General features: G+C 34.6%; 2 protein-coding genes across 6 annotated transcripts in view; one reads left to right on the top strand and one right to left on the bottom strand.

Annotated features, from left to right (window-relative positions):
* Window positions 1–2,397, top strand: part of LOC128222861 (uncharacterized) — a 14,696-nt gene extending 12,299 nt beyond the window's left edge. For all 5 annotated transcript variants that reach the window (XM_052932012.1, XM_052932016.1, XM_052932015.1 and 2 more), the window contains 4 exons: window positions 555–698; window positions 965–1,018; window positions 1,815–1,860; window positions 2,246–2,397. In XM_052932012.1, coding sequence (XP_052787972.1) covers window positions 555–698; window positions 965–1,018; window positions 1,815–1,860; window positions 2,246–2,251 — 250 coding nt within the window. In that variant the 3' untranslated portion in view covers window positions 2,252–2,397. The remainder of the gene's footprint in view (window positions 1–554; window positions 699–964; window positions 1,019–1,814; window positions 1,861–2,245) is intronic.
* On the bottom strand, window positions 1,473–20,085 carry LOC128222860 (nose resistant to fluoxetine protein 6-like). Its single transcript, XM_052932011.1, has 16 exons — window positions 19,651–20,085; window positions 18,548–18,726; window positions 16,295–16,400; window positions 15,674–15,776; window positions 15,084–15,186; window positions 14,522–14,735; window positions 13,675–13,842; window positions 11,182–11,278; window positions 10,204–10,302; window positions 9,579–9,744; window positions 9,164–9,243; window positions 7,739–7,846; window positions 6,563–6,689; window positions 5,089–5,275; window positions 4,619–4,761; window positions 1,473–4,244 (listed from the first exon to the last, which is right to left on the bottom strand). Exons 1-16 carry the CDS (start codon window positions 20,006–20,008, stop codon window positions 4,122–4,124), a joined length of 2,361 nt encoding a protein of 786 aa, XP_052787971.1. The 5' UTR covers window positions 20,009–20,085; the 3' UTR covers window positions 1,473–4,121.

Raw genomic sequence — 20,085 nt, 5'->3', positions numbered from 1 at the left:
GTCACCGCTTAACCAGTCCGGAACAAAAGGCGTTGCGCCACTCATGTAGGAGGCGTGAAATAGCTTTATGCAGTAGCGCGTTAATCGCTCAATTTATCTAACCTTTTCGTACATCTATATTAGGTCATCCGTCATAATTTAGTTTTCAATATCTTAATGTGTTGCTTCCACACAATGACCGATCGATTTTGGTTTGCAATTATTTCAGTTGAGCTTATTGCTTAAGCTTTTTAATCAAAGTTTTATCAACACACATAGTTGTAGGCAACATGTCGCATACGGTGATTACATGTATATATTTCATAAGTAGTATTTAAATTTGTACGAATTATTCACATGTTTGATCTGAAACGTCTAACTGGAAATACATTCATGTTCAACATATATCATAATGCATCGAACATGCTAAATTGTGTCTTGCTGGGTGCGAGTAGAATGTATCACGTGGTGTATGCATACAATTAAAACAACAAAAACATATTGTCTTACATAACGATTATATCATCCAAAAGTGTGAAAAGCGTTTTATGTATCAAATCAAAACCCATTTACAGCCCGAAGTCTGTACTGAGTGCCCCCATGTACATGCCACCAGATCGGAGGAACGAGCCAAGACCGGGCTACAGCGACTATTACGACGACATCAAAAGAAGCAGGAGGGTTGATAATGATAACTACTCCGATCCAGGCAAACACAAGTATGTGATATGTCAAACAAGATAGAGGTTTAAAACACGACTTGAATTTATACTATGAAATTGCAGTTGGTTTGAAACTGCGAGAGTGTGGTCTTGTGAGGGAAACCGGAGGAAACCCGCTTGTCCGGCTTGTTGAACACAAACTTAACTCACATCAATAGTTTTAGAATGGAAATACAAACATATCTAGTTTTTCAATTTCGGATTTCTTGTTTATGTATAATAATTCACAACAGTACCGATAAATAGTTTTTTCTTTCTTTTAGATATGTGAGTACATGGGTGACAAGAAGTTCCATGGGCGAAGCCAACGAATACGAGTAAGTAGTCTAGTTGAAACGTACTTATAATTGTTAATAGTTATTAACATCGACTCAATTGTTAGGATAGCTATACTCAGATGTCAGTTCTGCTACGTGTATACACTTATGGTTTGACTCGAATGATACGACCCTTTCGTCGAGAGGAAGAGATCTTTACGACTAAACTTCTTTCTTTTTAGACGATAAGTGTAGAATGATTCACACATTTGTTTATTTAATTATCAAATGTAAGTTTTCGTGCAGTCATCGTAACTTAGAATTTTGTTTCCTTGCCAACCCACCTTTGCTAAATGTATTTTGCAAAACATACTGTAAATGACCGCATTGATACCTTCCATTATATTTGTTGTTAAGACAAAACCATATTGAGTGTACACTTTTACACACAATCATCACTCCTTAAAGTTTATAACGACGTTTCACAATGCTTGTATATAAAATTCGATGTCACCTCAAGATACCGGATAGATACAGGATAATATAATTTTATTTAAAGTCGGGTATATGCTAACAATAAATAGCAATAAATGAATAACAAACATACGTAACATATCAAAACATAACAAGGGGTTGGTGACCTGGAAATAAAAGCATATAGTTTTAAATAGGTACAATATTGAAACAAGTATTTACAACAGCCTTTCCTTTGTTTATTTATGCATAAAATTACAAAATGTAGGATGTATTATAGCACTGTAGACAGGGATAACATCAACAAGGTTTCCCGGCTGTACGGGCAATCCACACGCGCACGGTTACTCTAGTTAACATATCACTGACATTATGTTTTCAGCAAAGCGCTGGTTCATAGCAGGAGGGACCCATTTCTATGGCGAAATGTAAGTGGTTAACACTTAATTCCTTGAAAATTAGTAAAATTTACCGCAAATTCATCATTTCTAAAGGTAACACTGAAGTATCAGTCATTGATGGAGTTCTGTTTCTTTTCTTGCCCATGTTTATCAAACAAAAAGTTTTAACGGTCTTTGATACTTTCTTCATATGTGTGTTTATCTTATTTCTACGATACTGTCAACTATGGTCAACACAATTCTTCAATTAGCTCAAGAACACAAAACAATAACAACAGTTTTGGACATATCCATTTTCACACAAATAACTGTGGATATACCTATGTAAATGATAGAAATATGAACATATTTTACTCATATAACCTTTTTGACGTGAAACATCCGTAATTTGACACATGTTTACTCTTTTCAGGCGTAGAAAACTTGAATAGAACCTACTGTTCCAGTATAAAGAGGACTCATATTAGATAACAGCGGATAGATTGTGTAAATAGTAACCATGACATTGTGAATGTAACCTGCTACCTATTATCTGTTTTTGTACAATAAAAATCTAAACATTAACTTTGTATAACTGTTTGCAAACGCTGACGCTCGGAATGCTATACATTCTGGTTTTCCCAGTTATTCACAGCTACAAACATAAAATGTACCGTTTTAATTGACACACATTACTTTAGAAATAATGGAATCATTGGTCAGTTATATAAAAAATATGAAATTGTGGTCAGCTTTATGAAATTCAATACTTTGAATATAGCCAGATGTACAATACATTCGTTTCATGATATATGGCTTTTCAATCACCACACAATATTAGGGATCAGTTTGCTTCGCTTGAAGAAGCTAGAGTCCTTGTCCAGATAAAGAGTGATTAGAAGACCATGCTAGGTTGTTGACAAATGTTTACGCGGGTGGAGTAAAATAAATAAATAAATTGTTGTGTGAAAATTCCGGAAAATTTGAACTTCAAAGTCATAAAGTTTATATAGATATTGCTTAGTTTGCAGTGAAAGTATCAGTTTTATATTATCATTGTTTCTTTTTCAGTGATAAAACTCCATATTTCATTGAAAAGCTTGAAAGAAAGTTTTTTTTCCAAGCCAGCATTTGAACACCCAATTATAGGAATTGCGGTTTACATCTCTTGATACCATGTAGGAGAAAAATGTGAAATCTGGGGTGATCTATCCGTCCATCATATGTATTTTTATAAACTAGGTACAGTTACTCCTCATTTCGAATTGTATAAAGCGAATTGAGCACTTAAATGTAATTGTTGCTAAGTTCAAGGGTACTCAGATTACTTCATATGTTTCTTTATTTGATGATTTACATAATGTTAGCAAATAATTACATGATGATGTCTAGAGAAAAAGAAAGCAACAACATATTAAACAGTTCAGGAATGAAAACGGTTTCCATTTACATTATTCTATGTCGATCTCATGAATATAAAGATACCCGCCACTGTTTTTGTAAAATTCACTTTTTTGTTGGACGAAACCAACTGTGGCAAATCATAAGGAGTGTTAAATATAAAATACCAAAAGCTGAAACCCTTTAGCCAATGTCGATTTTTTTCTCATATACCGCCTTGAAAGGCCACAAGTTTCATTAGCGTTAACAACGCAATTGGTCACTTAATAACGACTTTGTTGTTGCATGATTTGTTTGCATTATGATGTTAACAATGTATTGTAAGAGGTCAAAATATCCGCCACTTAATATGTTAAAGTCGGTTTTCCATTGTGTGTTTTCTTGATTTGACAGGCGTGGGTTTCCACCCCACTTTAACCGAAATTCTCATAATATAATAATTGTAGTTTTCGCAAGTTCGATATCATAGCTTAAAATAATGATACAAAAGTGTTTTCATATGCATTTACAGGAAAACTAAATTATGATCCAAAACGTGGGCGAGTACCTTTAAGAAAACGAGAAAATATAACTGAAAACGTTCCATATATTGCAATTTCAATTGCAGAATAAAACCATGCTACACATTTTAATGTAATTTCTAATAACTTTTGAACAGATTCAGTAGATAGAAACATGTAACTGGTTAATATGTTACTGGTATATGTTATCTTAAAAAAAGCAATCAATATTTAAAACAATAACGTCACCTTATAACTAAGACCTCATGACAATGCCAAATTAATATATCCAGTAGCTAGGCATTAAATGGTTCTAGTAAAAAAAGAAGAAATCAAAACAAGAACATGCATTGGTATACATATTCAGACACTATAGAAAATATAAAGTTATTTAGGACTATGACTGATCTAGCTGTTCTTTCCTCGTCCAAGCACTACTTTTTCCAACCCCATCATCGGTGACTCAAAGGCAAGGGAGACAACAAAAGCAACCGCATATGAAAAACAGAGGTTTCCCAGGAACAGGTAACTCTGAAACAGAGCGTAAATGTCACGGAATGGATATGGGTACGACAAAATGAGGACCAGAAAAATGTACGGAAATCCTGTCAAATAGTTTGATACACAAAATAGATACTTTAATGTTTTATTAGAATCAACGCGCATACAATCATCTTAACGGAAATGACATTAAAACTGACATCTATAATAAACTGATTTCTAGGCAAATTACAGAGAGAAAGTATTTTGAGAAGAGCATTTAAAAATAAATTTGTGAAAATCAATAATATATTCTGAGCATAAAAAATAAATGGTTTATTTATTGAAGTTTTGACTTCTGAAGTTTCCATTGTATTATTTAACTAAAACAAGCAGGGTTTGGAAACAACAACGTTATAACTTACCAGATCCAAATCATACCAATGCATAAGAGTCCGTCGACTGTAATAGTACGTGTACATAACCACCGGATGTACGAGGTAACAGCAGTAGGTCAACCGACTCAATGGTATAATGGCCTTCCAGGACAGGAGGGCGTTCACTGGACCTTAATATATGAAAACAGTTTCATTATATTGCAGTGTCCAAACTCTTAAGCCATGAATTATTGTAACAAATGTTTTGTTAAAATCATAACATTGTGAAGTGCCACCTACGTATAATAATTATACGTTAGGGTGAGAGATGTCTGGTAGATTACGTGTCCGATTCACACTCAAGAAATTATGGGATCGATCCCGAATAGTGTTTCTTTATTTCTCATGAGCACACGCACGTGCTTTTACTCAGTTAATTTGAAGCTTATCAGTTTTCGCTAAAATCGAGTTAATGGAAACAAGTATGAAATAATCTAGTAGATGTGTAGATCACATACCACCATGTCCTGTTGCGCATGAGAATATAACCCATGCAATACAAGCACCCCAGGCTGTTCTGGATGTCGCATTGTAAAGTGCGGACATGTCCTCGCCGAGTTTCGGTTTCGTTTCAGTCGTCCACAGTCCATATAGTATAGCAAGAGCAACTGCTGTGGCTATGGCCCATCCAAACAGATTCCACACCTGAAATAAATGGTACAGATTGTTTCGCGTAACCTTAAGAGCGATTGCATGAATTAATTACCATTAACGATGGGAGCAATCTTAGCTGTGATTGGAGTCAGGGTGCCCGGTTAGCACAGTTGATAGGGAACTCGCTCCTTACCTAGGCGTCCCGGGATCAATTCAAAGACAGGTCGTATGTGAGTTTGGATTGTGGGATACAAACCGGACAAGAGGGTTTTCGTCGGGTACTCCGGTTTTCCACAAAGCAAATTCGTGCCACCGAGAGTGACTTAGCGTAAGTTATTATACTCGTTTTAAATTATATATAGTTCAAACAAACAGCAGTCAAATCAACGCGCAAGTAATTACCATGTAGTTGCCAAACATATCTACGAAGCGGCATACATGCACATGTTCCAATTAATAACTACAGTGTGTGTATACCACGGGATAAATTGCGTCATAAATGCTACGTCGGAAGTCTATATTTTGCTTCGAACGAATACATTAAACAAAGTACTTTAATTTCACTATTTCTTCAACATTTTAAATGAAACATAGAGCAGTCTATGCACTCTGTTTTTTACCAGAGTTGGATTGAGAGTTTAGTTTCTTTAAACACTTCGGCAAACCTTTACAATACGATCGTCTGATGGAGCACTGTCAAAACATGTCTGGAAAACAGGTTTGTCGAAGTGTTTGATGAAAGTAATCACCTTATCAAACTCCGGCAGTAAAACGAAGGCGGGGCTCTTTAAGTGGTATAGACTGCCCTTTGTTTCATTTAAAATTGTGTAGTAAAACAAAAGTTATCTTCGTTTTAAGTCTTCATTTTAAGCAAAATTCTGCCTTTCGACGTAGCATATATGACGTAAAATGTCACGTGGTATACACACACTGGACTACAAGATGAGTACGAAGGCCATTACTCATAATTGGTGTTTGTGGCATAGCACAGTCAGCAAAACACTTTTAACTTCACCGGACCAAGAATTTTCAATCCGCTGTAAGAATAACGGAAAAAAAAACTTAATGTGGTATATGTTTGTTATTGGTGTTTGTATATGTGTATGTGGAGTTATCATGTTGTGTCTCTAGTTCATTTTCGTTTGGACCCTTTCCTTGCGCCCCTTAATGGTGATTTATATATTTTATTTTCGAGACTATTAGGCTTGTCCCAGTTTTTTTTAATTATTATTAATTAAAACTGACTACTGACAGTTTCAAAAGCTAAGTCCGTTTCTAAGACGTTAAAATAAACATCAAGGTGGTGAGAATCGGTGTATAATTATTAATTAACACTACCTTTGGAATCTTAACTTTGCAGTCAGTACGGTAAAGAACGTATCCGGTGAAGATGCCAACCGCATATGGCCCTACCCTGCACCAGGGCTTGATATACAGCAGATCGAAATAGTCTCCCTCGGCGTCCCTGAAGGTTTAACATAAATACGCTCAAAAAGACAGACTTTTAGAAAATACAGAAGATATATATGACATTGTTACTAACTATATCTGTTTAATGTCAGCCTCATGCCTACGGCAATGAGACAGCACAATAATAGATTTATTCATTTTGAAGTGGTCTTGCCACCAATCATCCATCAGTTAACAACTGCCAAATCTCCATTTAATATCAAAACCAACCGTCGAATTTCCATATAGTAATGATCATTAATCGGTTCTATAAAGTGAGGGTTTTTTCGAATATCGCGCACGCGCACTGCGCACTGGCTAATATAAAGGCATTCGCGTGTCATTTCCCGCTGAACACCTAGAAGCGCCTGGTCAACCGACTTCTTCGTTAGGAAACAAGACTTAGACATAAACTATATTTAGAGTGGAGTACAAGCCCATTTAGTACAAATACAATGCAACCGGTCAGATTTCTGAATTAACCATTTTAATATAATCTTTTATTGCTAATACATTTACTAGTTGACATTCTATAACAAATCAAGCACGATTTATTAACTTTATGTATAATTGCAACGGTAAGGGAGAACGGAAGTAATACATTTTGATTGTCTTATTTCTTTATAACATTCATTTGAAGAAATGAAGTTCATCTTTCATCTTTTGAAGTATCACAAAATATAACTACTGTAGCAACACTCTTAGCAATGATTAAAATATGAAACGAATTCATTGTCTGTATGTTGAATTGCTTCAATACAACTGTTAGTAAAAAAAAGAATTAATATAGATCCTGAAAGAACGCTCCGTCGGACAAAAACACCCCCAACGTATGAGAAGAGACTATTCTTCGAATGATTACACCGCTCTTTACTAATAACCGCAATGAACCTATAACTTGTACATCTTGCCTTATATAATACGTCATAATTTCATGTTGTTTCTTTGCGAAGAGAAATTCATCGAGCCAATTTGTATTATTTTTTGACATATAAGACAACACTCGAACACTCTATTCTTTTGAAAAATGATATTCAAAGAAATAGTTGTATAAACAATACGTACCCAAGAGCAATGTTTGCCGGTAAGTGGTGAATAATTGATAGAACACAGACAATGATGAAGTTTAGAAGAACAAATGTGCCGCAACAAATTGTTCCCCATTTTCGCGAACTGAAATGGAACCATATATGACAGACTTACATACAGATACTTTTCTTTAGACGCTGTGCTGCCACTGTACTGTTATGATTCAGTAATAAGTGAAATGAATGCAAAATAAGAAGTTTGTGGACAACGAGTACGGTAAATAAAACATTTATTTTTCAATACAAACACACAAAGAGTAAGAGAGAGATTCTTTTTTACTTTCTTACAATACAAATACATAGCCTGAAACACATCAACTACAAACAAACCATACGAAAATGTTTTATGAAGGAAAATAGGCGCACGTATTCAATAAGAACACACCACTAAGATGCTAACGTTCGGCTGTTCATTTCACCCAGTTTATAAAGTTTTATTCGTTTCTGATAATTGAGGCGTCTTTGTATTTTCAACACACGTACATATTGTCACTGGCTGCATGTGTCACCTTGTTGTATACATATCGGTAACACGTTTTGAGCTTTGAACACGTTGATAATTTCAAGCCGAAAACGCAAACGACTTCACCAATGCTATGACAAAAACAAGCTTAAACTGTGGTCAAAACAATTGGAGGCGATAAAATCATACAAACGGTGATAAAAGAAGCACTCAAACGGTGGTTACAGAAGCATACAACTGTAGTGAAAGACAGAGCTATTCAAACGTATGTGATATAAATTTACACACTGTGGTATGAGAAGCATAAAATTGATGTGAAAGGAAAGCATGCAAACTGTGGCGTAAAAGCATGCAAACTGATGTGAAATAAAAACATGCCAACTGTGGCGTAAAAGCATGCAAACTGATGTGAAATGAAAACGTACAAACTGTGGCGTAAAAGCATGCAAATTGATGTAAAATAAAAACATGCAAACTGTGGCGTAAAAGCATGCAAACTGATGTTAAATAAAAACATGCAAACTGTGTCGTAAAAGCATGCAAACTGATGTGAAATAAAAACATGCAAACTGTAGCGTAAAAGCATGCAAACTGTGGCGTAAAAACATGCAAACTGTGGCGTAAAAGCATGTAAGTTTGTTCAAACGGTGGTGGCAGAAGCACATCAATTTTGGTAAAAAAACAATCAAACTGTGTTAAAAGAAGCATTGAGACTATGGTGAAAAACAAATGTTCTAATTGTGGCCAAAAAAGCATAAAATAAACTTACTACATAAGAAATACAAACATGATTTTGATTATAATATAAAACTGCATACTCATTTGCGAGGTTCCAAACCCTAGACACGCACTGAATATCAAACAAGAGGTCGAAATGTGCAGAGGAGTTAATTCTCAAGCAGAGCAAATTTAGAAAAACGCCTGCGACATTTAACTTACGTGTACAGTAGTATTAGCATTATCGGACTTATAATGTAGAACTGCATATCGTTCGAAAGGTACCATGACCAACCCATGCACTAAATGTAATGATTAGCATACGCATTAAATGAAATGATTGCACAGTTTATACATATAGGAAACAAAGATTATTTTGTATTCTTTGGCACATCCATTGTAACACTAATACGATATTTAAAGAAAAACGTACTATAAAGGACTACTTATGTATACAAGCATTGTTGCCAAACGTTCTATGGTTAATCTTTGTTTAGTTGCAAGAGGATCCTATGTGAATCTACGAACAGAAAAGCAAACATGCGACACATACGACAACCCTTTACTAGTACCAAATTTGATTTTGACCAAGCGGGCTATTTAATTCCCAGCGATCTTAAGATCAAAAAGTAAATACCATCTCATCTGTTCGAACGAGGTTGTTGATATACAATAGATTCGTCCACCAAGTATCTTTACAATCGTTGATCTCAACCCCCTGCTGGGGCCAGAGTGGACCATTCCCCCAGTGTTTGATCAAAGGAATGTAGAACATCAGAAACAACATGTATGGGGGTGTCAGCCTGAAAAACGAAATATGTCCATGTTTATTATTGAAATGACGTGATTGACATTGATGGAAAATGGGCATCTTTAATAACATCTATTAAACTATGCATCTTGAATTTATCTGCATACATTGACCATAGCTTCAAATGAGCGCATTTTGATTCTGACAGAGCAATCTGGACATTTATAGTAGTTATTATGTTGAAGGTAAGTGTTTTTTAAAAAAGTGGAAAGTACTTATAAAAAGTTGGAGAAAGAAAGAAACTTTTATGTACTATGTGCAATAGTGACGTGAAGTTGGTTTTTAAAGTCGAATTAACTAAAACAATTTCGTTGTACACAATATCATAACGTGTAAACGCAGACACAAACATAGTTTAAGCAAGTCATTAATATAAGTGTATCTGAACGATGATACAATAGAAAAAAAATATATAAAAAAGCCAAAAAAGAAACAAAAATCCAAAACAAACCTCCAGAATCGATGAAAGTAGAACATTCCCCAGTTGAACTTCTTAGCACCTCCACGTTTCTTCATTTCTCTCAGCGTAAGATAAGCAACCAGGAGTCCGCTATGTGTAATAATACATCGGATGAAAAATTCGTGGAAAGTCATTGTAAATATGTATACAAACTTAGTTTCAAGTTGTTTTCATATTTTGAATGTTAAAAATTGATAATAAATTATTAATTTTTAATCTGTGTATATAATTAAAGTATGTTTGATTTTATACCAATACAGTAATAACTCTTACTTAAAATGATATGTGTTGACATGTTATCTATGTATGATACGTTTTGAAGATTAATGAATAGGATTTACGATAATTTCAATTTTAGATTCATATCTTGACTGTATATATGTGTTGATGGATGATGAAATTTATGTTGAAGTCCAATACATTTTCTTTATTTTCTGTTAATTTGAGAAGTACTAGTAGTAGTATTGGCAGGACGAAACGGTGAACTGTTATTTCTAAAGATGCAGTCTTACTCCAAAATAAGATTTAACACATTTCATACAATCGTTTTAAAATATTAAAAAGGATGAGCAAATGTCGAAAACATTGGTGCTTATGAAGGATACCGAGTTTAATTTGAAGGAAGTTTGCAGAAAATACGGCATTGTTACCTTATGAGACGATAGAAGATCGCAGTAAATATTCAAGCATTCACCAATCATTTTTATAGTTTTGCGTTTTCAGCTTTTAAATACATGGTTATAATATTGTTATCAGTTAATAATAGTTTCCATAAATTCATTATTTAGTAAGAAGTCGAAGGTTTATCACTTAAAATTTATTTGTTATACGTGTACATGTATTGATTTTGAATAAGAGTGTCACATTATGTAATTTATAGCAATGATACAGAGTATTTTGTTGCATAATTCTCCAATGAGCCAAGGAGCTAGGAATAACAAAATACTTAAAATCTTGTCAACAGCATACCTCAATACAAAGAAGGTATCCACGGCAAAGGTTGCATTAACAATTACTTGATAGGTGAATCGTTTGAACACTACCGGTAGAAATGTTGCAGCGTTATCTGGAAGTACAAGACATTATCATTAGATCAAGATTTTTAAAACCACGGACGCAAAGTATCACCCGATCTGGCTCCAATTTCTCGAAACTTCTTAAGCTTAACAGGCTTAAGTAGCTTATTTCAATAAGCCAAATTACATACTAATATTAAATTTTGATGAATGAAAACTGGTTTATTCTGATTATCATGAAGATAAATCCTATATTAAGTATAAAATCTTTTATAGAAGTTAACATTATGCAATTCATTGAAAACCAAAAATAGTGAGCTTTGCTTAATCCTGTTATAAGGGACTTAAGAAGTTTCGAGAAATCGGGGCCTGAAATGCATTATATATAGATTAGCTCCTGATGAAAAATGTAATAAGTTCTGATCAATATGTATCAATACATTAATATTTATATGGAAAACAGCAGAAACATGTCCAGTTTTGGGAATTATAAACATTATCCCCTGTAAGTGACACAGGGACTTATTATAAGAACAAAAAAACAACAACAAATACTCACAAAGCAGAAACATGGAATAACAAACCTAAACTCCCCCAAAACCCACTTTATGTATAATATATACAAAAAGGGTTGTTTAAAAAGCATTGTAGGGTAGCGCCTTGAAACGGTCAGTAAAATGTAAATTTATTTGGGGTTTAAACTCGTCTGTGTTCATAACCTCACTCATATCCCAACAATCTCGAATGAAGCAAAAGCGTAAATCATAAATATTATGAAAGAATGCACTAACTTGAGTAAAGCAAATTACAATAGTGACATTAACACTCGATCACAAATGTATGCAATTCCGAAAACTAACAATTGATGTGATTTTTTTATTATATGAAATTATATTTTTATTCCAGCTAGATACTGTTAAAAAGACATCAACATATAACGCAATCTCAATCAACACTTACATAATGATAAAAAGATAAAGCCAAACATAACTATGACATGCTTATGATAGTTTTGCGGTGTATTTTAAACATTTATTTAGATTAAAACATTTAAATGTACTTTTATGTCCAAGTACATAGCTGTGTTAAATGAAAAGCTGCATGATGATAATAAGTCTGGTAATATTGATATTGTGTGTGTAACATCAAAGACCTGCAAAGGTCTTGTTGTAACTCTTCGATTAAATGCACAAGTGTTTCAAGATATGACACATCTCTCTAATGAACATGGAGGTATTTTTAAAGGGAGATTTTAAACAGTTTTGTTGAACATAATTCTTAGGTGTGAAATCGGTTCTTGGATTTTTGATGAAACTCTCCCATAATCGTTGCTTTAGATGATGTATTGTGCAATATTATTTTCTCTCACATACCTATAAGTCCTAGCCCAAAAGCGCAATGGTATGGTCTCTCACATATCTTTAATACCTTGCCCTTATGGGCAATCGTCTTGTCTCTCACATGCCTTTAATACCTTGCCCTTATGCGCAATGATATGATATCTCACATACCTTTAATACCTTGCCCTTATTCGCAATGGTATGGTCTCTCACATATCTTAAATATCTTGCCCTTATGCGCAATGGCATGGTCTCTCACATACCTTTAATATCTTGCCCTTATCCGCAATGATATGATATCTCACATACCTTTAATACCTTGCTCTAATGCGCAATGGTATGGACTCTCTTATATCAATTAGTCCTAGCCCAAACTAACAAAGTAATGGTCTCTTACGTACCTTTAGTCCCTTGCCCCAATGCACAATGATATGGTTTTGTACATACCTGTAATTCCTAGCCCAAAGGCGCAATGATATGGTCTTTCACATACCTATAATTCCTAGACCCAATGGGCAATGGTGAGGTATCTTACATACCTATAATTCCTAGCCCAAATGGTTAATGATATGGTCTCTCACATACTTAAAATACCTAGCAAAAGTCTGCAATGGTATGGTCTCTCTCATACCTATAATTCCTAGTCCTAATGCGCAATGGAATGTACCCTTACATACCTATAATTCGTAATCCTAATGCGCAACGGTATGATCTCTCATATACCTATGACTCCTAGCCCAAATGCTCAATGATATGGTCTCTAACATACCTATGACTCCTAGTCTTAATGCGCAGTGGTATGGTCTCTCACATACCTATATTTCCTTGCCCTAATGCGCAATTGTGTGGTCTCTTGCATATATATTTTTCCAAGCCCTAATAAGCAATGGTATGATCTCTTACATATTTATGATACTTAGCCCAAAAGTGCAACGACAAGGCTCTATTAAAATCTAACCTATTATGCCTGTACAAGCACCGTACGTATGCCCCAAGACAACCCACAGCATGACTCCTAGCAGCCCTTATGCGCAATGGTATGATCTCTCACATATTTATGATACTTAGCCCAAAAGTGCAACGACAAGGCTCAATTAAACTCTAACCTATTATGCCCGTACCAACACCGTACGTATGCCCTAAGACAACCCACAGCATGGTAATGAATCTGATGCCGTTGATGCTGGTCAGTGTCTTGGCAGGTTGGCTTGTACTCAATATCTTCTGCGCATTCGTATAGACAGAGAATGATAAAAGGAGGCGACCACCTTTACCTGTAATTTAGGTAAATAACACATATATTAAGTATGTCTGACTCCTAAAGGTGTAAACTACAGGAATAAGCAAAAACGTCATATTACATTGTTTAGTGGAACAAAACTCACAAGCCAAAAGAAAAGAACAAATAAGACAAACGAAATATAACATAATTGTGGTAAACCCTTTGGGTCGAGAATCATATTGAATAAACAGCAACACATAGAGGTCGACGTCTGAATATAGAGGTGCACCTCAATGTAACTAACAGTTGAACCCATAAAAATTAAAATCAGTTAAAGAAGCTCCCTCTGTCTAATGAAACATGTGTACTGTGTTTAAATGGAACCTTTTGTTATGAACAAATGTATTAGTGCTGTTTGCAGATTTATTTGAAATTAAAGGAAAAATAAGGTATACCACGTTCATGCTGTATTTGCTGAAACAGGTATTGATAGTGATTTTAATAACAACAAAAAAACAAACGAGGTGAATATTATCAAAGTCAGATTATGTGGTTTATGCTAAAAACGTTATGATAAAACGAAACATATCCTTATTTTAGTAAAACTTCAGCGGCTGCAATGAAATTGAGAGTCATGAGAATACAGCCATTATCCTTAGCAAAACAACTACCATAATATTACATTACTAGTTCACGCAGGTGTATCAAAAGTAGCAATTGCGATGGATTACCTGGCTGATATTTTCTCATTCTTTGTTCGCCGTGTTCTACCTTGTCCATATCTCTACCTGAGTGTGAAACAATTCCAGCAGAGCCTTCTAAAATGGCCATAGCTTCGTCTACCACGTGACCATTACGTACGTTGCCATTGGACCCATATCCATTTCCGGTGTTACCGTCCATTCTTAAGTTGTGATTATTGTAGTTTTCGTGATTGCTTGAAGCCTAAAATTGGAAGCAAACGAAAAATATTTAACCTAAAAAAAGCTCAATTTTGTGTCGAATTTCATTTTGGGAATACGAATAACGAAAGTTTAGACAGACCGTTTGGCTGAAAAGTATTTACATGTACTTAAAAGAGAGCTTTGATATCATCCCTAATTTACTTTATACTAATATAAGTCAATCAAAAGTTTACACAAAAACAGTTTAGTTAGTATAAGCAAACTACACCCTGTTTTTTCTTTAATAGAGCTTAACTATAGCATTAATATTATTATTTTTACAGAACTTGATTTTTTTTTAAAAGTACCTTCTAAAATCTTAAATTATGTGTATGCAAGTACTACCTACCACGGTTGAGTATCCTTTTGGTGGTTCATTAAGCACTTGCTGGATCATGACGTCAAACGCAGTTGCAGCTAACATGACGAGGGCAAACAGTCCGCAAATGACGCTGAATATTTACAGTGATATTCTTAAATCTGCATTTTAAAGTTGGCATTCACTGTAACATATATAAAACATAAGAAGTTCATGTTTATGGTCTGCAATGCGATGGTAACATAATGATATACCAGAAACACTTCGGAACATTGTAAACAAGTGAAAAGTTTTAATACGATACAGTGCTTTTTGCAGCATGATTAAATTTGAATGTTAGAATTGGATTCACAAGTATTACTCTAATATAATAATCCAGACTATCAAAAATTGGAAAGTGTTGTCACAATCGTATAGTTCCGGTGGTACCCTGTTTGCAACAATGTCAAACAAGCCCTTCTTCCAAAAACTTATAGTATACTACAACTGCCTTGAAATCTTCCCAGTAGCTTTAAAGTAGTTTTACTTTATGTTAAAATATATCATTTACTTATGTGTTTTAAGATTAGTTAATAATTCTGCATAATTTTATTTTACTTAAAGATCAAATACGTTCTTACAGCACTACTATAGCGTTCGATGACCATGGAAGAGAATTTTGCTGACATGTCACATAAGGCCCAGCGATATCTCTGGTTATATTCGAAGGAATGGCTTGAAGTGCTGCAAGGAAAAATAATCACAGGTTGAGAAACAATTTTACGGGAAATAATAGAGAGGTTGCGAAACACGTTTGGACTACTTTTTGTGCACGACGTCATCCAGATATGTGTTATTTCACACAAATTAAAAACAAAATTTAAGAATAAGAATATAGAGATTTTGAAACACGTTTTGACTACTTTTGTGAACAACGTATTATTTCACAACGATTGAAAACAAATTATGAGGGCAAGGTTATAGAAATTGTGAAACACGTTTTGACTACTTTTTGTGCACTACGTAATTCAGATACTTGTTGATTAACACAGGTTGAGATCATTTATAAAGGAAATATTATCAAATGTAAATGCTACTCAAGTTTCAGATCTCTCAAACAAACAACACTACAATCAACTAACATTTTATTCATTTACTGTTTGTTTTTGTTTTTTAATTTCCATATATTCCATCGTTTTAAAGGAACATATCTGTTAAAAAAAATGTCAATATCATAATATTTTTGTGATACACCTTCCTACCATTATGGATCAGGATGGCAGTAGACCAGTTCGAACATGTCAGGGGGACACACACACCAACCCTCAGGTTAATAACATTTCCGCCAGTCAGCACTGAGGCGGCGGACTGAAACAAAAGAACCAACATCGTGTTATACAATCGGGATAAGTAATCCTTCGACAACACTTAATACGTTCCAAGTTAGAGTAAAGCACCTATTGGTTTGATAAAGACTTGTTTTCAATGTCTTATTGTCAAAGACAAAGCGGTTTGTATTATTGAAAAGTTTCAGGTACTCTGAATTGTTTTCCTCCGTCAGCAGATAGAGTTGGGATCTCAAATCATTGAAAGTTTTGGGGTTTACCTAATTAGTTTATTATTATTTGTTTAATTCTAAAGTTTCCTCAAGTTAATGCATACTTTGATAAGATTTACCTTTAACTTGTTTTCTTTATCTATGATTGTTGGGGTAAGAGTGAGGTTTGTGCACTAAACTGATTTAAACCCCAAGTAAATTTACATTTTACTGACCGTTCTTGCTTGTGATTTTTTGTTTGTGTGCTCTATGTCTTAGGTGGTTAACATATGCCATTAAACGGGGTTTATGTTTAAACTTTTGGCTAATGAGCTTGTTTCTGTAGTTTTTCACACGAGTATTGTGTACACCATCGATTCCGACTAGCATCGTTAAATGATGTTTTTTTTATCTTTGACAACGAGGTCTTTGAAAATGTTTCACACACTAAACCGCCTTATTAATATAAATGGACATATTTTGTTATCAAACTGAAAGTACATGCTCAGGTTTGTGTAGGGGTTGTCAAAGATGAAGTGGTGATACTGATAAAACACTGACTGATAGTGATCCAGTATTCTGTAATATTGTACCATATTTAAAATATTTTCTTTGTTTTTGTGTACGTTGTCCTTAATAATCATACACACAACTATACACTTGCGCTTAAGTTTACTCGGTATAAAATAAATAACTATCACTTTATTTATTTAAGATGCTGATAAATTATTTGGTACAAAACAAGAACAGATAAGTCAAAATGACCTTATATTTGTCAGCGACTATGAAATGAAATGTTTTCATGAACGTTGATAATTTCCGAACTATAATAGAACAATAAATAGTTTTTAATGAAACGATTGGTTACCTTCTTCTGTGACCTATATGAGAAACATAAACAAACTGATTTTTATTATTGTATTGTCCCTTTAGTGCTTCCGGAGGACGCATTTTTCCCCACCTCAGATAAGTAGATCCAAATTCTAATAAAGCGCAATAAAAAATATAAGTATACAACACTTTTAATTAAAATTGAAAATAAATAACCGTAAAAGTGCGGTTTAAAAGGAACTATTTGACGTCGATAGTGATTTAAAATTGCTGTGCTTTATGACAGTACACAACGTCGCACGCGCTTTTTGGTGAAACGTACAAAAGTGCGTTTTCTATTGACATTTCAATTTTTCCACAAGTTCATAATTTTAGGTATGCAAGAAAAAATATCAATCAGTTTTTTCCGGTCCGGATAAAAAAAACCGACCCTCGGGACCCTCAGCAAGCCTCGTTACCGGCTTACGCGCGTGCCCTTGGGTCAGATTTTTCTATTCGTACCGGAAACACATGATAGATACGTTCCCACGGGCAAACATTCTCGTATGAAATTACTTTTTTATTGTCATAACGCAAATTTACCCTTGTTGAAGACTGTCGTCTGTAGCACCATGGAAACCATGTCTTGTGGCAATATTTAAAATCCAAATAAATCATTTTAAATGACATCCCCAAAAAAGTTCACGCAGCATTCAAGAAATAATGATGCACTCTACTCAGAGCTATTTAAAGTACGATTTGATTATTAAATATTTTGAATCACTGCACACATATCTATGACAACCACAAATCATTACAAATATATACGCGCATTATTTCCACTACGCACAAATTAGTTCCAGCTTAAAAACACATTTTCCCTTTACTTTATTCACTGAGGTGGAAGAAAAACTTCGTTTTCGCAAAACACCTTACCCTCGGGTTGGGATAAACCTATCTTACACGAGCCGACATGGAAGGTACTTTTAAACTGCAAAATCTGTTTGTTGGATACATTCCATTTATGTACAAAAATCTCAGCTGGATGGAATTTAATTTTGGCCTTGAGAGACAGAGCGTGTTTTGTTTACATATCAATGTATAACTAACTAAGTTGTTTATTATATTTTTTTTGAGATACAAACAAGAAATTCAGAAAATGGCTTACGCCTTTCGTTCCAATCGGAAATACAGCCGTGCAATACTGTGTATCAAACGGCTTGTATGTGATGATATTTCTAGTGTCGTTCACTAACGGCTCGATGGCTAGACATTCCTCCCAATCCCCAAGCCATGTAGTGTGAAGGTCGAACAGACCGCTAGGAGGCTTTCCGGCGGCATCGATCACTAAAGGATAAGAGAGACTTACTAGAATGTAATCGGAAGTAGTGTATTGTAAATCAAAATGCAGCCAGGGAGCTTTTAGCATCATCGATCACTGCATGTTTAGTCAAAATATGACGGACACGATGGGATTCAAAAATTCATGTCCTATAAGTTATTTACATGTGCTCCTCTATTGTTTTTTCAAGCAGCATTACCCTTTAAAATAATAATAAGATTATGGCTTGAATGAGCCTAGCCATTTTGCTTGGATAAATTAAGTTTTGTAGAAGAATACGAAATTTAAACTTCTGGTTACTGAAACATAGAGCGTGTTGTTAACGGTAAAACGAATGCACTTTTTTCTTGCACCGATTGTTCCGTTTAAATACAATGGAAAGCAAATGCATGTGTAAATATTTGCCTACCCCTCGCCAGTTGACGTGAGTGGTGCACGTGCTCATTTTCGTCGGGCAATTATGCCAATTATGCCATTAACCCCCTCACATGTATTATCAAACTATAATCCACAGTGTTTGCATCGAACATCAGAAAAGCATGAAAAATGTAGAGATTTATTAATGAGATTAAATGACACTTCAGAGTTTTAAATTTGGAATGATTCACTGTTTTGACATGTTTCCATCTTTTACTTCCAAATAAGACGTAAGTGGGCAAATGGCTCGGACGTCATTTCCGAAATGACATTCCGTTTGCATATATTTCGGCGTACTTTTCTGATGGAAAAACACAATTAAATGTCTTTTTATATCCATATCCAAAATTAGTAATATTTGTCACTGAGTGCTAGGAATTATTTTACGTGGGACGTAGCCCTGAGTCCTTGACAACATGTTACGTTATCCGAAACCCTCTAAACTAAGGCTGTGGGTATTGTGACTACTACTTATCTCATCAAATGATAGCCTCGGTGTAATGGAAACTTACTTCGTACTGCCCACGTCTGGCCTGCGGTTAATTCTTGTAAAAAAATGTTGGTGCTATTGGTACATTCTTCGCTAACGTTGTATTCGGGTGCTGCCAGACTTTCACCCAAAAGGAATGCAGCTTGCTTGATGGTGTCATCAGTTGTTGTGGAATATCCTGCGGCTTCATGTGTGTCGGTAGTCCTCTTCACAGCATTTCGAATACTGTTAAGTTCTTTTGAATACCTCTCAACAGATTGACGATTATTATGATCCTGATTGATCTCTTTCATAAAGTTCCCAAACACAATATTATTCTGACAATGTATAAGTTTTGCAAAACTTAATATCAAAATCCACAAAAAGTTTTGCCTAACCATATTCTTAAACTAAGTGTCCGTATTCACGAATTGTAAATTTCACATGAAAGGAAATATTTAAACGCTGGCTCGTGATT

Source organism: Mya arenaria, chromosome 17 (assembly GCF_026914265.1).
Source record: "Mya arenaria isolate MELC-2E11 chromosome 17, ASM2691426v1".
Classification (NCBI taxonomy): domain Eukaryota; kingdom Metazoa; phylum Mollusca; class Bivalvia; order Myida; family Myidae; genus Mya; species Mya arenaria.
This window is presented reverse-complemented; position numbering and strand designations above follow the sequence as displayed.